At 40.0% G+C, this 20,000-nt stretch overlaps 1 protein-coding gene across 2 annotated transcripts in view; it reads left to right on the plus strand.

Moving 5' to 3' along the window:
• LOC115224389 (harmonin) overlaps positions 1-20,000 on the plus strand; it is a 98,510-nt gene that overhangs the window by 23,926 nt on the left and 54,584 nt on the right. For both annotated transcript variants that reach the window (XM_029795276.2, XM_029795275.2), the window contains exon 2: positions 12,117-12,181. In XM_029795276.2, the coding sequence (XP_029651136.1) occupies positions 12,117-12,181 (65 nt within the window). The remainder of the gene's footprint in view (positions 1-12,116; positions 12,182-20,000) is intronic.

Raw genomic sequence — 20,000 nt, forward strand, 5'->3', positions numbered from 1 at the left:
GACAGCTAGGTGATACAAAAAGGGACAACAAAACATCCAGATAGACAATACAAAAAAAACAAGGACTGGTCATTCGAAGCCCTCTATCCTCAGTCAAGCACCAGATTATCGTCGCAATTTCGGCTGATTATTCTTGCGATTGCTCCAATCTGGCCAGCCCCAAGAAAAAAATAAGCTAAGAGCATTGGAGCAATTTCAAGAATAATCAGCCGAAATTGCGACAATAATCTGGATCAGCAAGATTGATACCATTAACCCTTTTGATACCAACCCGGCTGAAACCGGCTCTGGCACTGAGCACAAATGTCTTGTTTTTATAAGTTTTAAATTAAAATCTTCCATCAAACCTTAGTCACAATTTATGTTCCTAACTCTAGCTGAATGATAACTAAGTTATTTTACTAAATTCTTTGTTATATTTAAAGTAATTGAAAGAAACACAGAGCATCTCGAAATAAATACAGTAACGAAAGGGTTAATGTTGTCTTTGAGTGGGAAACATATGAGCAAAGGGGGGGAATTCAGAGGACCAATATTTTGGGAAGGAAGGACTGGACAATAATTAGTGAGGGGCCTAGGGGGTTAAGCACAATAAAAGTGATGAGAGAAGGTAAGACATATAAGTTGGGAATGCTTGAGTGAGGTGGCATGAGTCCAGAAGTAGAGGCCATTATAGTATCAGTTCAAAAAGTAGAGAGAGGAGGCTGCACACCTGTGGTGTAGGGGTTAGAGCACGGCTGGAGAGCGACTTTATGTCAGTCATTCAGAGGGTTCTTTTTAAGGGTTTTGGATGCAGTCTAACATGTCTGTATATTCTACCATGGCACTGTGCAGATGTGAGTGCAATACTTCATTATAGTCCTCGCTTAGGCTTTGCAAGGCAGCGATAATTGTTTGAGATATGTTCTGGCCCTGAAGAGAAGGACCAGCCGGGGGTTCTAGTCAGGGCCAGATTAAGTCCCATAGAGGCCCTAAAACACTTAAAAGATTTTGGTTCCCCCATATGTATATGTAATTCGAAATATAAACAATAATAAACCTTAAAACAAATTTATATTTTTCTTAATTAAACAAAACGCAGGAGTGGCTGTGTGGTAAGTAGCTTGCTTACCAACCTATGGTTCTAGGTTCAGTCCCACTGCGTGGCAGCTTGGGCAGCCAACCAAAGCTTTATGAGTGGATTTGGTAGACGGAAACTGAAAGAAGCCCATCGTGTGTGTGTATGTGTGTGCATGCGTGTGTTTGTGTGTGTGTGTGCGTGTGTGTGTGTGTGTGTGTGTGTGTGTGTGTGTGTTTGTCCTCCAACATCGCTTGTCAACTGATGCTGGTGTGTTTACGTCCCTGTAACTTAGCAGTTCAGCAAAAGAGACCGATAGAATAAGTACTAGGCTTACAAAGACTAAGTCCTGGTGTTGATTTGCTCGACTAAAAGGCGGTGTTCCAGCATAGCCGCAATCAAATGACTGAAACAAGTAAAAGACTAAAAGAATAAGACTAACAGTAAGATGGGAAATAATGCTTATTTCTGGATACTTCCATTTCATTTATATTTGGTAAGTTTTCCCCTAATTCTTTTGATCAGACCCTCACTATGACACCATAAACACTTTGAAATTATATTTCCTATCATATAGATCACTTTGAATATTCTTTTAGCAAGTTTAAAGTGATTTCTTTTGTGCTGTAAACCATCTACCATTTCTTTGGTACCCTCCTTCCCTTGATGCTCTAAGCACATGCTTATTTTACTTAAAGGTTTATCCAGCACTGATCCTAGTTAGGATGTGCTTTTGGCATGGGTGATCCTTGGTTATAGTAAGATCCATTTAAAAATCAATGTCTGTTGGAAAGAAAATTGGGCAGGGAAAAGAGATATACCAGAGAGTTGGTGCTCTGCAGAGGAAAAGTTGGTTTTAAAAATATGTTGCTGATATGAAGATGTGAAACTCATTACAAAAAAATATAACATAAGACTTTGGAATCATCATCATCATCATCATCGTTGTCCTTTAACGTCCATTTACCATGCTGGCATGGGTTGGACAGTTTGACCAGACTTTGCAAGCAGGAGAGCTGCACCAGGTTCTAGTCAGATTTGGTTTGGGTTCTACAACTGGATGTCCTTCCAAATGCCAACCACTTTACGGTGTGTGCTAGGTGATTTTTAACATGCCACCAGCATGAGCACTTTTACACTGTGCCAAAACAAGTGCTTTTCACGTGGCACTGACACAAGACATTTACAGGCCAATCTTCTTCAGTTTTGGGATATTTGGATGTTTGAAAGTTTGACTACATGTCAGTATTTCTCATTATGAATTAATCTATTTAGAACTGCATTATCTAATGTATCCTATTTTTTATTCAGACATAGGCACAGGAGTGGCTGTGTGGTAAGTAGCTTGCTTACCAACCACATGGTTCCCGGTTCAGTCCCACTGCGTGGCACCTTGGGCAAGTGTCTTCTACTATAGCCTCAGGCCGACCAAAGCCATGTGAGTGGATTTGGTAGATGGAAACTGAAAGAAGCCCGTCGTATATATATGTATACATATATGTGTGCGTGTATGTTTGTGTGTCTGTGTTTGTCCCCCTAGCATTGCTTGACAACTGATGCTGGTGTGTTTATGTCCCCGTCACTTAGCGGTTCGGCAAAAAGAGACCAATAGAATAAGTACTGGACTTACAAAGAATAAGTCCCGGGGTCGAGTTGCTCGATTAAAGGCGGTGCTCCAGCATGGCCGCAGTCAAATGACTGAAACAAGTGAAATAGTAAAGGGTAAAGAGTATTATATATCTTGGATTAAACTAGCTAATGTGCCTTCCCACCTGTTTTTTTTTATTCATCCTTCATAGTCCATTGATCTCCGATGAAGATGGAGTCTGTGTCTCAGCAGTCAGCGATGAGAATGCATGTGGCTCTGCAGCCTAAAGCCAGAAGCACACAGGCACCTACCGGTTGGACACAGGTAGTCTGTGGTCAGGACTGAGGATGAAAACTATGTTACACATCAACACTGATAAAAGCCCACAGCCCTTAATATCAGCATGCTCCGCTCTTCACAGTAATCATCCAATTAACACCCAAAGAAATCTCCTGAAATTACCGATACCAATAGTACTAACATACTCTCTTTTCACTCTCTCTTTTACTCTTTTACTTGTTTCAGTCATTTGACTGCGGCCATGCTGGAGCACCACCTTTAATCGAGCAACTCGACCCCGGGACTTATTATTTGTAAGCCTAGTACTTATTCTATCGGTTTCTTTTGCCGAACCACTAGGTGACAGGGGCATAAACACACCAGCATCGGTTGTCAAGCGATGTTGGATGGGACAAACACAGACACACAAACATACATGCACACATATATATATATATACATATATACGACGGGCTTCTTTCAGTTTCCGTCTACCAAATCCACTCACAAGGCTTTGGTCAGCCCGAAGCTATACTAGAAGACACTTGCCCAAGGTGCCAAGCAGTGGGACTGAACCCAGAACCACGTGGTTGGTAAACAAGCTACTTACCACACAGCCACTCCTGCGCCTAGACACTAATTCCTTTAGATTCTAGATCTCACCCTGAACTCATACAATTTATCCTTCCTAGCTTTTGCTATGCAGTTGTTTGTGATTGAATAGAGTTTTGGCTGCTCTTTCTTGCAGCTTGTAAGTGGCTGCATAGAGGTTCCTTTATTGGTGCCTGGTTGAAAAAACAAAAAAAAACCTTTGTTCTTGTGATTGTAACTAACCATGGAAAGATTAACTATTACAACACATACGACACCTTTCTTATCTTATCTCCTGTCTTATTGTGCTCTACTTTACTGAGGATAACGCCTGTTCAAATAGCGACCAAATCATTTCTCTTTAATCTATGTATTGAGACTCGGCGACGTACTTATACATATACACATGCACTAGACGTACACACACACACACACTCGTACGTTCAGAAACACAGGCCTTAAGATAAGATTTGTTGAAAACTATATATTGTATCGAATAAGCTTTCTTTTTCAAAAACTTCTAGCACTTCATGGCTTTTGAACTACATAGCTTCTCTATGGTTCAACCGACATGCTAAAATAGCATCCGAATTTTCCTCCAAATTACCTTATAATGTCTTAAAAAGGAAAAGGATATATTGGACAAAGCAAACATGAGTGGCTGTGCGGTAAGTAGCTTGCTTACCAACCACATGGTTCAGGGTTCAGTCCCATTGCGTGGCACCTTGGGCAAGTGTCTTCTGCTATAGCCCTGGGCCGACCAAAGCCTTGTGAGTGGATTTAGTAGACGGAAACTGAAAGAAGCCCGTCGTATATATGTATATATATATATATATATATATATATATGTGTGTGTGTGTGTGTTTGTGTGTCTGTGTTTGTCCCCCTAGCATTGCTTGACAACCGATGCTGGTGTGTTTATGTCCCCGTCACTTAGCGGTTCGGCAAAAGAGACCAATAGAATAAGTACTGGGCTTACAAAGAATAAGTCCTGGGGTCGAGTTGCTCGATTAAAGGCGGTGCTCCAGCATGGCCACAGTCAAATGACTGAAACAAGTAAAAGAGTAAAGAGTATGTTAACCATATAGCCTTTATGTGGATCAATCGACATGCTAGAAATAGCAGCTCAATCGCCCCTGCCTCCAAATCCCTTTATAGTGTCTTAAAAACGAAAGGACACATTGAATAAAGTGGTTCTAGATACAATATATAATGAAATAAAAACAGACTTGATGGTCATGATCAGATTGTCTTTTGTGTGTGTGTGTGTGTGTGGCAGCAAAGCTAACTTGTTAACCAGATAGCCTCTATATGGATCGATCGATACGCTAGAAATAGCACCCAAATCCCTCCCCTCCCTCTCCGAATTACTATAATGTCTTAAGGAAAGCACACATTGGATATATCATGAAATAAAAACAGACTTGATGGTCATGATCAGATTGTCTTTTTTGTGTGTGTGTGTGGCAGCAAAGCTAACTTGTTAACCAGATAGCCTTTATATGGATCGATCGATACGCTAGAAATAGCACCCAAATCCCTCCCCCCCACTCCAAATTACTATAATGTCTTAAGGAAAGCACACATTGGATATTTCAAGAAATACAAACAGATTTGATGGTCATGGTTAGATTGTCTTTGTTTTACAGCCTGCCTGTGTTTACGATTGATACAATCTTTTATACTTCAAATTGTTACAGTCACTAAACTGTGGTCATACTGGAGCATTGATTTGAAGGGTCTTAGGTCAATCATATCCACCCTGGTACTTACTTCTAAGTTTGGTATTTATTTTATCAGTTTCTGTTTATCACACTGCTATGTTACAGGATATAAACCACAATGACAGTGTCTTTTCAAGCAGTGTCAGTATAAAGACAAGCATAGACACACACACACACACACACACATACACACACACACACACACACACACACACATGCAAGCACAGAAACATACACACTCATACATGCAAACACGCAAGCATACACACATGCATGTACACACACACACAGGTGCACATGCACATATCCACATATACCCACATATCCACACATGTCCATTTACTCGTTTGAATTTTCAGTGGCTTTTCCAGAGTAGGAAAGGCAGCATCTAATGTCGGTATTGAGAAAAAAATGTACCCAGTACTCTGCAAAAATAGTTCTCACAACCACCTTGCCCTGCTACCCACCAGATCCACTAGAGTAGAGAAACCTGATAAAAGACTTCTTGGGATTAATAAATGCCAGGTATCGTGGCTTCCTCCTGCAATCAGGGCTGGCACTAGGAAGTGCAGGGCCCAATTAGAGAATTGTCAGTGGGGGCCCCCTACTCTACAAAAGCAGAAGAATGATGTTTTATACTTAGTATAGTATGCCAGTCCCAGCCAAAAACATTGAGGGCCTGAGACTCCACCGTTAGCTACATGATATGCTAAAACTTGAAAGCTCATAAAAGTTTCATGTTATATTACAAGTCAAGATAACTAGTGACATACTGTGTGTGAATAGGCCTTCTAAAAACAGGCTTTTCTGACTTTTTTTTTTATCTGAGATGTCTTTCAAAATCATTTCAAAGCCAATGGTTTTTGCAATGTCATTTTCTAAAGAAAGTATTGCCAAATTATTTAGTCTTTCTTGTGAAATCGCTGACCGTAGGCAGGTATGTTTTAATCAGTTTCAGTTTTGAAAAACTTCTTTCACCTGATGCAACTGTTAGAGGCATAGTTAGGTAAATCCTCAAAGCAATAAAACCATTAAGAAATGCTGTGAACTGATTGTTTGTTGCCAGGCATTCAAGCAAAAATTGAGGCTTAATGCCATTGAAAAGAAGAAAGTTTTGAGAGATTGAAGCTTCTCAGCCAACAGATAACCATGTATGTCTTTTGTTGTTTCTATAACTATCAGCTCTGTCAGTGCTGTGTATTAGTGTGGTTTCAGATAAAGTTGCCTTAAGGACTGCTGTGTGCTTCCTAACTTCTGCCTTTTGTAAGTGTTGTATTACATGTTCAACATACGATATAACGGGATAATAATAATGTCCTTGTAAATTGTTCTACTCGAGATACTGGTAATAACCTTCGACAGTATGCAACTCTCAGCTTTACTCTCTCCTGAAGGCTCTCTGCGTATGTCCATTTATATTGTGGCACAGTCCATTAGGAGCCAACCAACAGGGGTGTTCTACTTCCACACAACAGTAAGCTCCAGAACTTATTTAAAAATCCAGATAATTTTATGTAACTTTTAAGCTGCTGAAATCGAGACTTTAAAGACTGAATAGCTGAGCTGAGCTGATTATGATGTCCTGCCTATCAGACATTGCCAGGCACTCATTTCGCAGGAAAATAAATATCTCAGTTAAAGAGGATGTTTTTCTAAAGTCATGCTGTGAATTTATTGTTGAACAAAAACATAAAAAGAACTGTGTGGCTATTCTCACTTAATGCTGTCAAAGAGTTTAATTCATCATAGCATCCTCTGTTCAAGCTTGTGCACAGCTCCTCTCTGTGCAAGGCCCTCTCTTGGTGCAGGGCCCAATTTCAACAAATCTGTCTAATTGGCTTAAAACTGGCCATGCCAGCCCTGATTGCAGGAGGAAGCCACGACACCTGGTATTTATTAATCCCGAGAAGTCTTTTATCAGGTTTCTCTACTCTGGTGGATCTGGTTGGTAGCAGGGCAAGGTGGTTGGGGCAAATGGGTTGTGAGAACTAGTTTTACAGAGTACTGGGTACATTTTTTTTCTCAATACCAACATTAGATGCTGCCTTTCCTACTCTCTTGGAAGGTGGCATCAGTAGTGCTACTTCAAGTCAAACTGCATTTCATCTTGGTTAATTCTTTCTTGAATTAGTTGTGTTCTAACTCTTTCTGAGATTTTTGCTAACATCTGTAACCTAGTCCAATAGTTTAAGACTACCTCCCTCTAAAGCATCTCCTTTGCCTTTGTAGTAGTTGACAATGATGCTGCTATGCTAGCCATTAGACATGGTACCCTCTTCACTCACCTAATTGACTATGCTGTTGACTACTCCAATAGCCATTTTAAGCACCTCAGCAGTGATTCTTAAAGGACTAGTTGCTTTTCTTGCCTTCACATTCCTAATTACTCTATCTTTCACAGTGTTTCTCAACCTATGAACCCTTTAGATTGTTATCTTACTCTAGTAGACCCTCATAGCCATTCGATATTTGAAAACGGCGGCAAGCTGGTAGAAACATTAGCACGCCGGGCGAAATGCTTAGCGGTATTTCGTCTGCGTTACGTTGTGAGTTCAAATTCCGCCGAGGTCGACTTTGCCTTTCATCCTTTCGGGGTCGATAAATTAAGTACCAGTTACGAACTGGGGTCGATGTAATCGACTTAATACCTATGTCTGTCCTTGTTTGTTCCCTCTGTGTTTAGCCCCTTGTGGGTAATAAAGAAATAGGTATTTGAAAACTAGTTTTGTAGATATTGCTTTCAAAATTCCTAATTTGTTTTTCACACACTCACTTGTGTAGGGGAACATGTTTCAGGGACCAGAAACATGTTGAACTATACTAAGCATTAGAAAAAGAACCCTAGTTGTTTCTTGCAATAAATACAATTAGAGCTAAAATTTTTCACAGCGTAGGAGTGGCTATATGGTAAGTAGCTTGCTTACCAACCACATGGTTCCGGGTTCAGCCCCACTGTGTAACACCTTGTGCAAGTGTCTTCTACTATAGCCTCAGGCTGACCAAAGCCTTGTGAGTGGATTTGGTAGATGGAAACTGAAAGAAACCCGTCGTATATATGTATATATATATATATATATATATATATATATATATATATGTATGTGTATGTGTATATGTTTGTGTGTCTGTGTTTGTCCCCTCAACATCACTTGACAACCGATGCTGATGTGTTTACATCCCCGTAACTTAGCAGTTCGGCAAAAGAGACCAATAGAATAAGTACTAGGCTTACTAAGAATAAGTCCCGGGGTCGATTTGCTCGACTGAAGGCAGTGCTCCTACATGGCCGCAGTCAGATGATTGAAGCAAGTAAAAGTGTAAAGTGTATTATTAAATTATCGTTAATAAAAATAGAGGCAAGCGAGAATGAGAGACTGTTGCAAAGAAAAATGTAAAATGTGGCCTACAATGAATTAATATTATTTATTATTAAACATTAAAATCTACTCCACAGTGAATGCAATGAATATTTAAATTTGCAAGAAATTGGAGTTAAAAAATTCAATAAACTTCATAAATCAAAATTGTAGGAAATTTCTCAGAACATGAATTTATAAAAATATTTCCAGACGATCAACCCTTTAATAATTCCTTTTAGTACTTTTAGTAAATGTTACATACCTAATTAGTAAGCAGCCTTCTCTATTATAGTATAGATTTTTATAAAAAGCACTATCCGAACGTGGCCGATGCCAGCGCCGCCCCGACTGGCTTCTGTGCCGGTGGCACATAAAAGCACCACCCGAACGTGGCCGATGCCAGCGCCGCCCCGACTGGATCCTGTGCCGGTGGCACATAAAAAGACCATCCGAACGTTGCCAGCGCCGCCTTGGCTGGCTTCCGTGCCGCTGGCACGTTAAAAGCTCCAACCGATCGTGACCGATGCCGGACCCCCCCTGGCACCTGTGCAGGTGGCACGTAAAAAGCACCCACTACACTCGCGGAGTAGTTGGCGTTAGGAAAGGCATCCAGCCATAGAAACTCTGCCAGATCAGACTGGAGCCTGGAGCAGTCCCTGGCTTCCCAGACCCCGGTCGAACCGTCCAACCCGTGCTAGCGCGGAAAACGGACGTTAAACGATGATGATGAGGAGGAGGAGGATTAAGGTGAAAAAGGCAGGGAGCTGGCAGAATTATTAGTGTGCTGGACAAAGTGCTTAGCAGTATTTCACCCGTTGCTACGTTCTGAGTTCAAATTCCACCGAGGTCAACTTTGCCTTTCATCCTTTCAGGGTCAATAAATTTAAGTACGAGTGAAACAATGGGGTCGATATAATCAACTAGTCCCCACTTATACTTTACTGTCCTCTTCTCAGTTTCTATCTGCACTTCGGCTGGGATTTCTAGGTTTGCCCATGTTCCCCAAGAGTTGCAGAAGATTCCAAAGTCGTCTGGAGGTCGTGGTTGAAGCCAATGGCGATTTTATTGAATAAATTTACTCTTTACTATTTCAGGATATTTTTATGTAATTTCAGTAAATATGTTTGTTAACATGAGATGTCAGTGTTATTTTCATTTTTGCATAATTTAGATGACAGTTTAGTCACCACACCCTGTAGTTTGTTCCAACAGAACATCCACTTTTAAGTGGGGATAAATATTACCTCTTGGTATTAACACTACCTCTGTCACTAATCTATATTTTTTAACAATCTAATTCAGTTTCTGTCTACCAAATCCACTCACAAGGCTTCGGTCGACCCAAGGCTATAGTAGAAGACAATTGCCCAAGGTGTCACGCAGTGGGACTGAACCCAGAACCACGTGGTTCGTAAGCAAGCTGCTTACCACACAGCCACTCCTATGTAAAAATTGTTGCAGCTAACATGTTCATACTCCACCAAACAACTGAGCTATTGGCCCACACAAACATCCTGCCCCACCATGTGCAGTACTCAATACAAGGAACTGATGTCGCTGACTATACTATGCCTCAGCCTGCCACCAAGGTGGAGCTCGTATTCTGCTAATATCCTGTCTGAACACATTGGCCTAGAAATAAAGCAAATAGCTATTTATACCACATAACCAGAGCTAGCCAATACAAGCCTAAATACCTAGAAGTCCTCCTCAATTTTTCTCAAACTTTCAACCAACCTCTTTACATTAGATATCCTCTTTTACTTTTACTGGCTAATCAGTGCCTTCTCTGACACTGTTTTTCTATATATTGCTGATGGGGAGATGAATTGCTGCTATCTTTAGCAGTTTAGCATCCATCATTGACAAAACCAAAGAAGGTTGAAATCATGTGATCTGGTGGTCTTAGTGCTGGAGTTGTCAGGGATTTCCCATTAGCAATATAAACAAGAATGCATTTTGCACCAAAAGCCAAAATGAGAGTTTTCTCATGGTATCTAGTTCAGTATAGTGTGTTCCAACAGAACATCCATGTTTAAGTAGAGATAAAAAAAAAAACTATTGAATGATTCCAACCAGATCAACTTGGATCATTGGTCTGCTGGAAAAGTACTTACCTAAGGTTAAACAGCAACAACAACAATGATAAAGGTAATATCTATAATGATAAACACGAAATTCTGTCTGTCTGGGACCCCTGTATCTTAGTCTACATTTACTCTACCTAGAAATATTATACCCTTTTGGAATCAGAATAATCCCAAGTTGGAAAATCTGCCCTTCATTTGGTTCTTGAACATCCAGCATTAGGATCTGGTTTAAAAGCATTATGGGTTGCTATTTCTAGCAGGTAAAGCTTGGTTGATTTACACCATCTTGGTTAGCATTTTTCAGAAGACATCAGAGATCAGGGGTGGGGGTGGGGGTAAATGACATTCAATTCTTTACTTTTATGTTGAGATAAGAACTTTGGGACAAATTGGCCAACAGTTGGAATTCAGCTTGGAACTGAAACAATAGAATGATTGCATTACAGAATTGCTCACAACATCATAAGCGGAAAGTGTAACCTCTCGAAAGAGCTGTTCTTCACTCCTGCTCCAGAGCGTCGGCTGCAGGGTCACTCCGAAAAGCTCTATCTGTGACGATTTCATCTCAATCGAAGGAGAGGAGCTTTCTCCGTCTGGGTAGCGAATCAGTGGAATAAGCTGCCAGACGAGATAGTGAAGATGCCGACGACCACTCGGTTCAAAGTCTCCCTTGACCAGAAATGGCCTGAACTCTTTGCATGAACACCCTCCCTGTACATAACTCCATGTCCCCCTACATGGCCTTGCTTTTTGCTTTTTGAGCCAAAAAATTAACATAACTTAACTTAACTTAATTCTTATCCGTCCTTAACCTCTGATCAAACGCCACTGGGGCATATAGTCTTTATAGACTTACTAGCAGCATAGCCCGGCATTTCCCGGGTATGTAAGAGCCCCTAGTAGGCAACGACTAATCCCAATCTAGTCCTTTCCCTCTAGGGAACGAAGGCGCATGTGTAGGTTGCAATGTCTTCTCTTCACTCGAATACTTCTGTGTATACGATGTTCCTAGCTGTCCCTAGCTGTCGAGTTGTGTCCCCTAGACAGAAAATGTGTTGCATATAAAAAGCTTAGATTCTCGACCCCATGTCGAATTTATCGATATTTTTCAGAACTGGGAGAACTTTTCAAAATTTTCGCTGCGTTAGTTTTCAATTATGACATTGGGTTATGTGTGTGTCAAGTTTCATCAGAACTGGTTGAAAGCCGTGGTCAGGGTGAGGGTACAACCTGACAGACACACAGACAGACAAACTGCCATTTATATAGAGAGAGATTATGGTCATGCTGTTCAGGTCTGTTTCGTTTTGCCCTCTGCAGGAACTAGCTTAAAAGCTTTACATGGAGTGCAGCTTTTAAGCCAATTATAAATAAAAGACAAATTGTGTTAGAAAGAAATGAAAATGAGTTATTTTCCATATTTTTCAGGTGAAAAAGTTAATACTGAAAGAGGAAGAAACCCGCTTATTTGATGTTTTGCGGGAGTATCAGAGGTCAGTCTTATTTCTATTATTGGTGTTGTTGTCAGCATCATTTATCATTCCCACCATCACTATCCTCACCAAAATCATCATCAACATGAATGTATTTATCATGACCATCATTGCTACATCACTGTCATCCTTACCATCATCATCTCCAACATCATCATTATCGCCATCATCATCATCACCATCATCATCATCATCATCATCACCATTGTTGTCATCATCATTCGTATCATGAAAAATTCAAGGGCGTCTTTTGTTTGTTCCAATCTTTTTGTGTTGAATTTTAATTGCTGTGATCATCCAACAAACTAACATATATATGGAACAAAAGAGAACAATCAATTTCGTTGATGAACTCCATATCTACCTGGGTATGATTTTTTTTTCTTGATGAGACTAACAACTTACTTTGTAAACTTCATAATAAACAAGTTGAAAAATCTCATAGCAAAATCTTTTTCTAGTGATATCTTTACGTACATTTTCTATTGCCAGTAACATATAATTTATTGTTGTTGTGTGTTCCTTCTCAAGCTATGCCTGGCTCATTAGGGCCGGTTTCCTGGTTTCCTTGGCGTATAGGTTCCCCACCTGGACGGGACACCAGTCTTTCGCAGGTGGGCTGCAAGATGCAGGAGGAAAGAGTGAAAGAAATTTGTGTGGTAATTAGCTTGCTTCCCAACCACATGGTTCTGAGTTCAGTCCTACAACTTGCCACCTTGGGCAAGTGTCTTCTACTATAGCCACGGGCCTATCAAAGTCTTGTAAGTGTATTTGGTAGAAAGAAACTGAAAGAAGCCTGTCGTGTGTGTGTGTGTGTGTGTGTGTGTATGTCTGTCTGTCTGTCTGTCCCCCACCACCACTTGACAGCCGGTATTGACGTATTTTTGTCCCCATAACTTAGCAGTTCAGCATAAGAGTTTGATAAAATAAGTACCAGGCTTAAAAATGTAAAGTACTATGGTCAATTCATTCAACTAAAAGGAAGTCCTTCAAGGTGGTGCCCCAGCATGGCCACAGTCTAATGACTGAAGCAAGTAATAGATAAAAGATAATATATTTGTTTCTTTATAAAATGATTAATATACATATTTAACCCTTTCGTTACCGTATTTATTTTGAGATGCTCTGTGTTTCATTCAATTTATTTTAAATATAACAAAGAATTTAGTAAAATAACTCAGTTATCATTAAGCTAGTGTTAGGAACATAAATTGTGACTAAGGTTTGGTGGAAGATTTTAATTCAAAACTTCTGAAAATAAGATATTTGTACTCAGAGCCAGAGGTGGTTTCAGCCGGGTTGGTAATGAAAGGGTTAAGGAATTTAGTAAAAGAACTTAGTTATCATTAAGCTAGTGTTAGGAACATAAATTGTGACTAAGGTTTGGTGGAAGATTTTAATTCAAAACTTCTGAAAATAAGATATTTGTACTCAGAGCCAGAGGTGGTTTCAGCCGGGTTGGTAATGAAAGGGTTAAGGAATTTAGTAAAAGAACTTAGTTATCATTAAGCTAGTGTTAGGAACATAAATTGTGACTAAGGTTTGGTGGAAGATTTTAATTCAAAACTTCTGAAAATAAGGTATTTGTACTCAGAGCCAGAGGCGGTTTCAGCCGGTTTGGTAATGAAAGGGTTAAGGAATTTAGTAAAATAATTTAGTTATCATTCAGCTAGTGTTAGGAACATAAATTGTGACAAAGGTTTGGTGGAAGATTTTAATCCAGAACTTATGAAAACAAGACATTTGTACTGCAGAGCCAGAGGCGGTTTTGGCCGGGCTGGTATCAAAAGGGTTAAGGTGCACACGTGTGTGTGTGTGCGTGTGAATGCAGTCTTCTCAGTTATTTGATGTTGCTCAGATATTCTGTCCCCAAACTGATACAAAGGAAAAAGTCTTTAAGCTTCATTGATAATTCCCAGCACAGAACAAAGATCCGTTTGTTTGCTGACAGATATTTTATCTGTAGCATGGGAAAGGAAACCGAACTTGCCCTCTATGCAATATCACCTTCATTTCTTAAGGTCATACCTGCTTGTCCTATATACTATGGTTCTCACCACATCCTGAACATCTTCCATACACCCAGAATAAAGCTGAAAATTCGAACTTGTTTAAAAAGGAATTTTGAACCTAGTATATTTGATATTTATTTATCTATGTGTGTGTGTGTGTGTGTCAAGTCAGTTGTTACAACATTGGGTGTGGTTGAACAATGCAAGAAAAGGTGTGACATAAGTGTTCATTTTATATTTAAAATTTTTTTCTTTTGTATTTTATTTGATTTGTTTATTTCTATACCTTGTCAAAATTTTTTATATTCTTTTTTTTTTTTTAACTGGTTTCTGTACTGGGTCACGGTCATACTAGAGCACTTTTTATGGGTATTTATTTTGTCAATTATGTAGACCCCACCTCTCCCCGATATTTATTATTGGAGTCTGCTATTTTATTTTGATTGATCTCTATTTGTCAAACCCCTAGGTTATGGTGCACAAAGATAACTAATACTGTCAACCATGAACATAGATATAAACATATATAAACACACACACACACATACACACATGCATACAGGTGCATGCATACGCACACACACACACGCATACAGGTGCATACATACGCACACACACATACACGCACACACACGCATACAGGTGCATGCATACGCACACACACATACACGCGCACACACACACACGCATACAGGTGCATTCATACGCACACACACACACACACACGCATACAGGTGCATGCATATGCACACACACATACACGCGCACACACACACGCATACAGGTGCATGCATATGCACACACACATACACGCGCACACACACGCATACAGGTGCATGCATACGCACACACACATACACGCGCACACACATATGCATACAGGTGCATTCATACGCACACACATACATGCACACACACACACGCATACAGGTGCATGCATATGCACACACACATACACGCACACACACACGCATACAGGTGCATGCATACGCACACACACATACACGCGCACACACACGCATACAGGTGCATGCATACGCACACACACATACACGCGCACACACACACGCATACAGGTGCATGCATACGCACACACACATACACACACACACATACAGATACATGCACATGCACACACACAATACACACTACTTTATTGTTGCCATCAGAAGTACGCACTAGTAACAACTTGTTACCAGTGCGTACTTATGATGGCAACAACTTCAAACAGCTGGCAACTGGCATACGCCACCCTTGGCCAAGCTGTCACACCCACAAGGGCAGAGTATTTAACCTTTGTCATCGCTACAGATGACAGCTCATTCATGTTAGTCATACCAACTCAATTGTACCCCAACATTACCAAATTTGGTTGCTCTCATACTCTTTTACTTGTTTCAGTCATTTGACTGTGGCCATGCTGGAGCACCGCCTTTAGTCAAGCAAATCGACCCCAGGACTCATTCTTTGTAAGCCCAGTACTTATTCTATCAGTCTCTTTTGCCGAACCGCTAAGTTACAGGGACGTAAACACACCAGCATCAGTTGTCAAGCAATGTTGGGGGGGACAAACACAGACGCACTAACAGATACACACACACATACATATATATATATATATGTACGATGGGCTTCTTTCAGTTTCTGTCTACCAAATCCACTCACAAGGCTTTGGTCGACCCAAGGCTATAGTAGAAAACACTTGCCTAAGGTGCCACACAGTGGGACTGAACCCAGAACCATGTGCTTCGTAAGCAAGTTGCTTACACACAGCCACTCCTATGTAAAAATTGTTGTAGCCAACACGTTCATACTCCACTAAACAACTGAGCTATTGGCCCACACAAATATCCTACCCCAGCATGTGCAGTACTCAATACAAGGAACTGATGTCGCTGACTATACTATGTCTCAGCCTGCCACCAAGGTGGAGCTCGTATTCTGCTAATATCCTGTCTGAACACATTGGCCTAGAAAGAAAACAAATAGCTATTTATACCACATAACCAGAGCTAGCCAATACAAGCCTAAATACCTAGAAGTCCTCCTCAATTTTTCTCAAACTTTCAACCAACCTCTTTACATTAGATATCCTCTTTTACTTGTTTCAATCATTTGACTGTGGCCATGCTGGAGCACCACCTTTAGTTGAGCAAATCGACCCCGGGACTTATTCTTTGTAAGCCTAGTACTTATTCTATCAGTCTCTTTTGCCGAACCGCTAAGTTACAGGGACGTAAACACACCACCATCGGTTGTCAAGCGATGTTGGGAGGACAAACACAAACACACACACATATATCTACATACATATGACGGACTTCTTTCAGTTTCTGTCTACCAAATCCACTCACAAGGCTTTGGTAGGCCTGAGGCTATAGTAGAAGATACTTGCCCAAGGTTCCACACAGTGGGACTGAACCCGGAACCATCTGGTTCGTAAGCAAGCTACTTACCACACAGCCACTCCTGCAACTATGTACTTACAAAACTTCATGTCATGGGGAGCAGGTGTGGTAAGAAGCTTGCTTCCGAACCACGTGGTACTGAGTTCTTCTATTTATCATCCCCAAAAGGATGAAAGGCAAAGTTGACCTCACTGGAATTTGAAGTCAGACCTTAATTACAGGAAATGCTGCTAAGCATTTTACCAGCTTGCCACCCGTATGTACAATGATATATGGATTTAAAATTCTGGTACCAGGCCAGCTCTTTCGGAGGAATTTAAGTTGATTACCTCAACTAATACCTATTTTATCAATCCTGAAAGGATGAAAGGCAAAGTTGACCTTGACAGAATTTAAAGTCAGAACAGGAAGACGGACAAAATACCTATTTCTTTATTACCCACAAGGGGCTAAACATAGAGGGGACAAACAAGGACAGACATTGGTATTAAGTCGATTACATCGACCCCAGTGCGTAACTGGTACTTAATTTATCGACCCAGAAAGGATGAAAGGCAAAGTCGACCTCGGCGGAATTTGAACTCACAACGTAACGGCAGACGAAATACCGTTAAGCATCTCACCCAGCGTGCTAACAATTCTGCCAGCTTACCACCTTTGTACAATGAAGTATTCTTTTCTACTCCAGGCACAAGGCCCAAAATTTTGGAGGGAAGGACCAGTCGATTAGATCGACCCCAGTATGCAACTGGTACTTAATTTATCAACCTTGAAATGATGAAAGGCTAAGTCAACCTCGGCGGAATTTAAACTCAGAACATTAAGACAGACAAAATACCTATTTCTTTACTACCCACAAGGGGCTAAACACAGAAAGGACAAACAAGGACAGACAAACGGATTAAGTCAATTACATCGACCCTAGTGCGTAAATGGTACTTAATTTATCGACCCTGAAAAGATGAAAGGCAAAGTCGCGACCTTGGCGGAATTTGAAGTCAGAATGTGGCAGCAGATGAAATACCTATTTCTTTACTACCCACAAGGGGCTAAACACAGAGGGGACAAACAAGGACAGACAAACGGATTAAGTCGATTACATCGACCCCAGTGCGTAAGTGGTACTTAATTTATCGACCCTGAAAGGATGAAAGGCAAAGTCGCGACCTTGGCGGAATTTGAACTCAGAACGTAGCGGCAGACGAAATACCTATTTCTTTATTACCCACAAGGGACGAAACACAGAAAGGACAGACAAACGGATTAAGTCAATTACATCGAAACCAGTGCGTAACTGGTACTTAATTTATCGACCCTGAAAGGATGAAAGGCAAAGTCGACCTTGGCGGAATTTGAACTCAGAACGTAACGGCAGACGAAATCCGGCTATGCATTTCGCCCGGCGTGCTAACGTTTCTGCCAATACTGCTAAGCATTTTGTCAGGCATGCTAATGTTTCTGCCGGCTCGTTGCCTTTGTACAATGAAATATTAAAAACCTAAAATATTGAATCATAGTAAACTGTCTATTCTTGTAACAGTTGTTTCAGACAGTGTGACATTTACATGGTGTTCTTTGATTTTTTTTTTTGTCTTTTACTTGCTTCAGTCATTGGACTGCTGGCCATACTGGGGCACCACCTTAATGTCGGGGTACTTATTGTATCAGTTTCTTTTTGCCAAACCACTAAGTTACAAGAACATAAACAAACCAACACCAGTCAAGTAGTGGTGAGGAACAAACACGGACAGACAGACAGACACACACACACATACACACATATTTCTCTTTACTCTTTACTTGTTTCAGTCATTTGACTGTGGCCATGCTGGAGCACCGCCTTTAGTCGAGCAAATCGACCCCGGGACTTATTCTTTGTAAGCCTAGTACTTATTCTATCGGTCTCTTTTGCCGAACCGCTAAGTGATGGGGACATAAACACACCAGCATTGGTTGTCAAGCAATGGTAGGGGGACAAACACAGACAAACACACACACACATACATATATATATATACATATATACGACAGGCTTCTTTCAGTTTCCGTCTACCAAATCCACTCACAAGGCATTGGTCGGCCCGGGGCTATAGCAGAAGACACTTGCCCAAGATGCCATGCAGTGGGACTGAACCCGGAACCATGTGGTTGGTAAGAAAGCTACTTATCACACAATATATATACATACCCATTTTCCAGACAATTTCCTATCAGCAGTTTCAAAATCTAAAATTTTGTAACAATCAGTCAGCGGTACTTCAGCTAGTTCATGATAAAACATTTGACTTAACATGACCAAGATATTAGTTTAAGACACTTTAGTGCCCTACCTACTGGTACACCTGTTGCAAAAAAAAAAAAAAGAAAAAAAAACAGGCGTGCCACCTCTCTCTACTTCTATTTGTAAATAATAATAATAATAATAGTAATAGTAATAGTAATAATAGTAATAATAATAATAATAATAATAATAATAGTAGTAATAATAATAATAATAATAGTAGTAATAATAATAATAATAGTAGTAGTAGTAATAATAATAATAATAATAATAATAATAATAATAATAATAGTAGTAGTAGTATAATAATAATAATAATAATAATAATAATAATAATAATAATAGTAGTAGTAGTAGTAGTAGTAATAATAATAATAATAATAATAATAATAATAATAATAATAATAATAATAATAGTAGTAGTAGTAGTAATAATAATAATAATAATAATAATAATAATGATAGTAGTAGTAGTAGTAGTAATGTTAATAACAATAATCTAAAAATAGATCTTGAAAACTAAGGGCAAAGGTTCTATTCCATTAAATATTTAGGTGAAGGTTTTTTGTTGGGTTTTTTTTTTTTTTGGAGTGGGGGTCAGGTAGGGTTCTAAATTTCTTTGTATTTAAGAATATATTCGTGCTAAAGTAAAACTTATATACAATAATTGAGAGATTAAGATGCTGGAATGCTAACCATGTGATCTTCAGATAGAAGCCTGCTACTTTCATTGTGTTGTTGTTGTTAGCAGTGGTGGTGGTGGTCGTGGTGGTGTTGGTGGTGGTGTTGATCATTACCATGATCTGTGAGCAAAGGTATTTAAGCCACACCAATCCTTTCATTTTGTTTGGAATTTTTTTTTTTTTTGCTTTTTTTTTAGAGGTGTGGTATAGGGCTGCATTGTAGAGGTGCACAGAGTATAGAGTAGTGGTTAAATTGTTGGACTATGGTTCATAAGATCTTGAATTCAATTCCCAGGCCAGGTGATGCATTGTGTTTTGCTTGTTAGGCAAGCCATTTCTTCTCGTATTGTTCCTATCCACTCAGCTGAAAGTGTGTTTAGTCCTACCTTAGAGCAGTGCCTCGCAGACTATCAGTCCTCAAATCTTGCAATGCAT

The sequence above is a fragment of the Octopus sinensis genome, linkage group LG25 (genome assembly GCF_006345805.1).
Source record: "Octopus sinensis linkage group LG25, ASM634580v1, whole genome shotgun sequence".
NCBI lineage: Eukaryota > Metazoa > Mollusca > Cephalopoda > Octopoda > Octopodidae > Octopus > Octopus sinensis.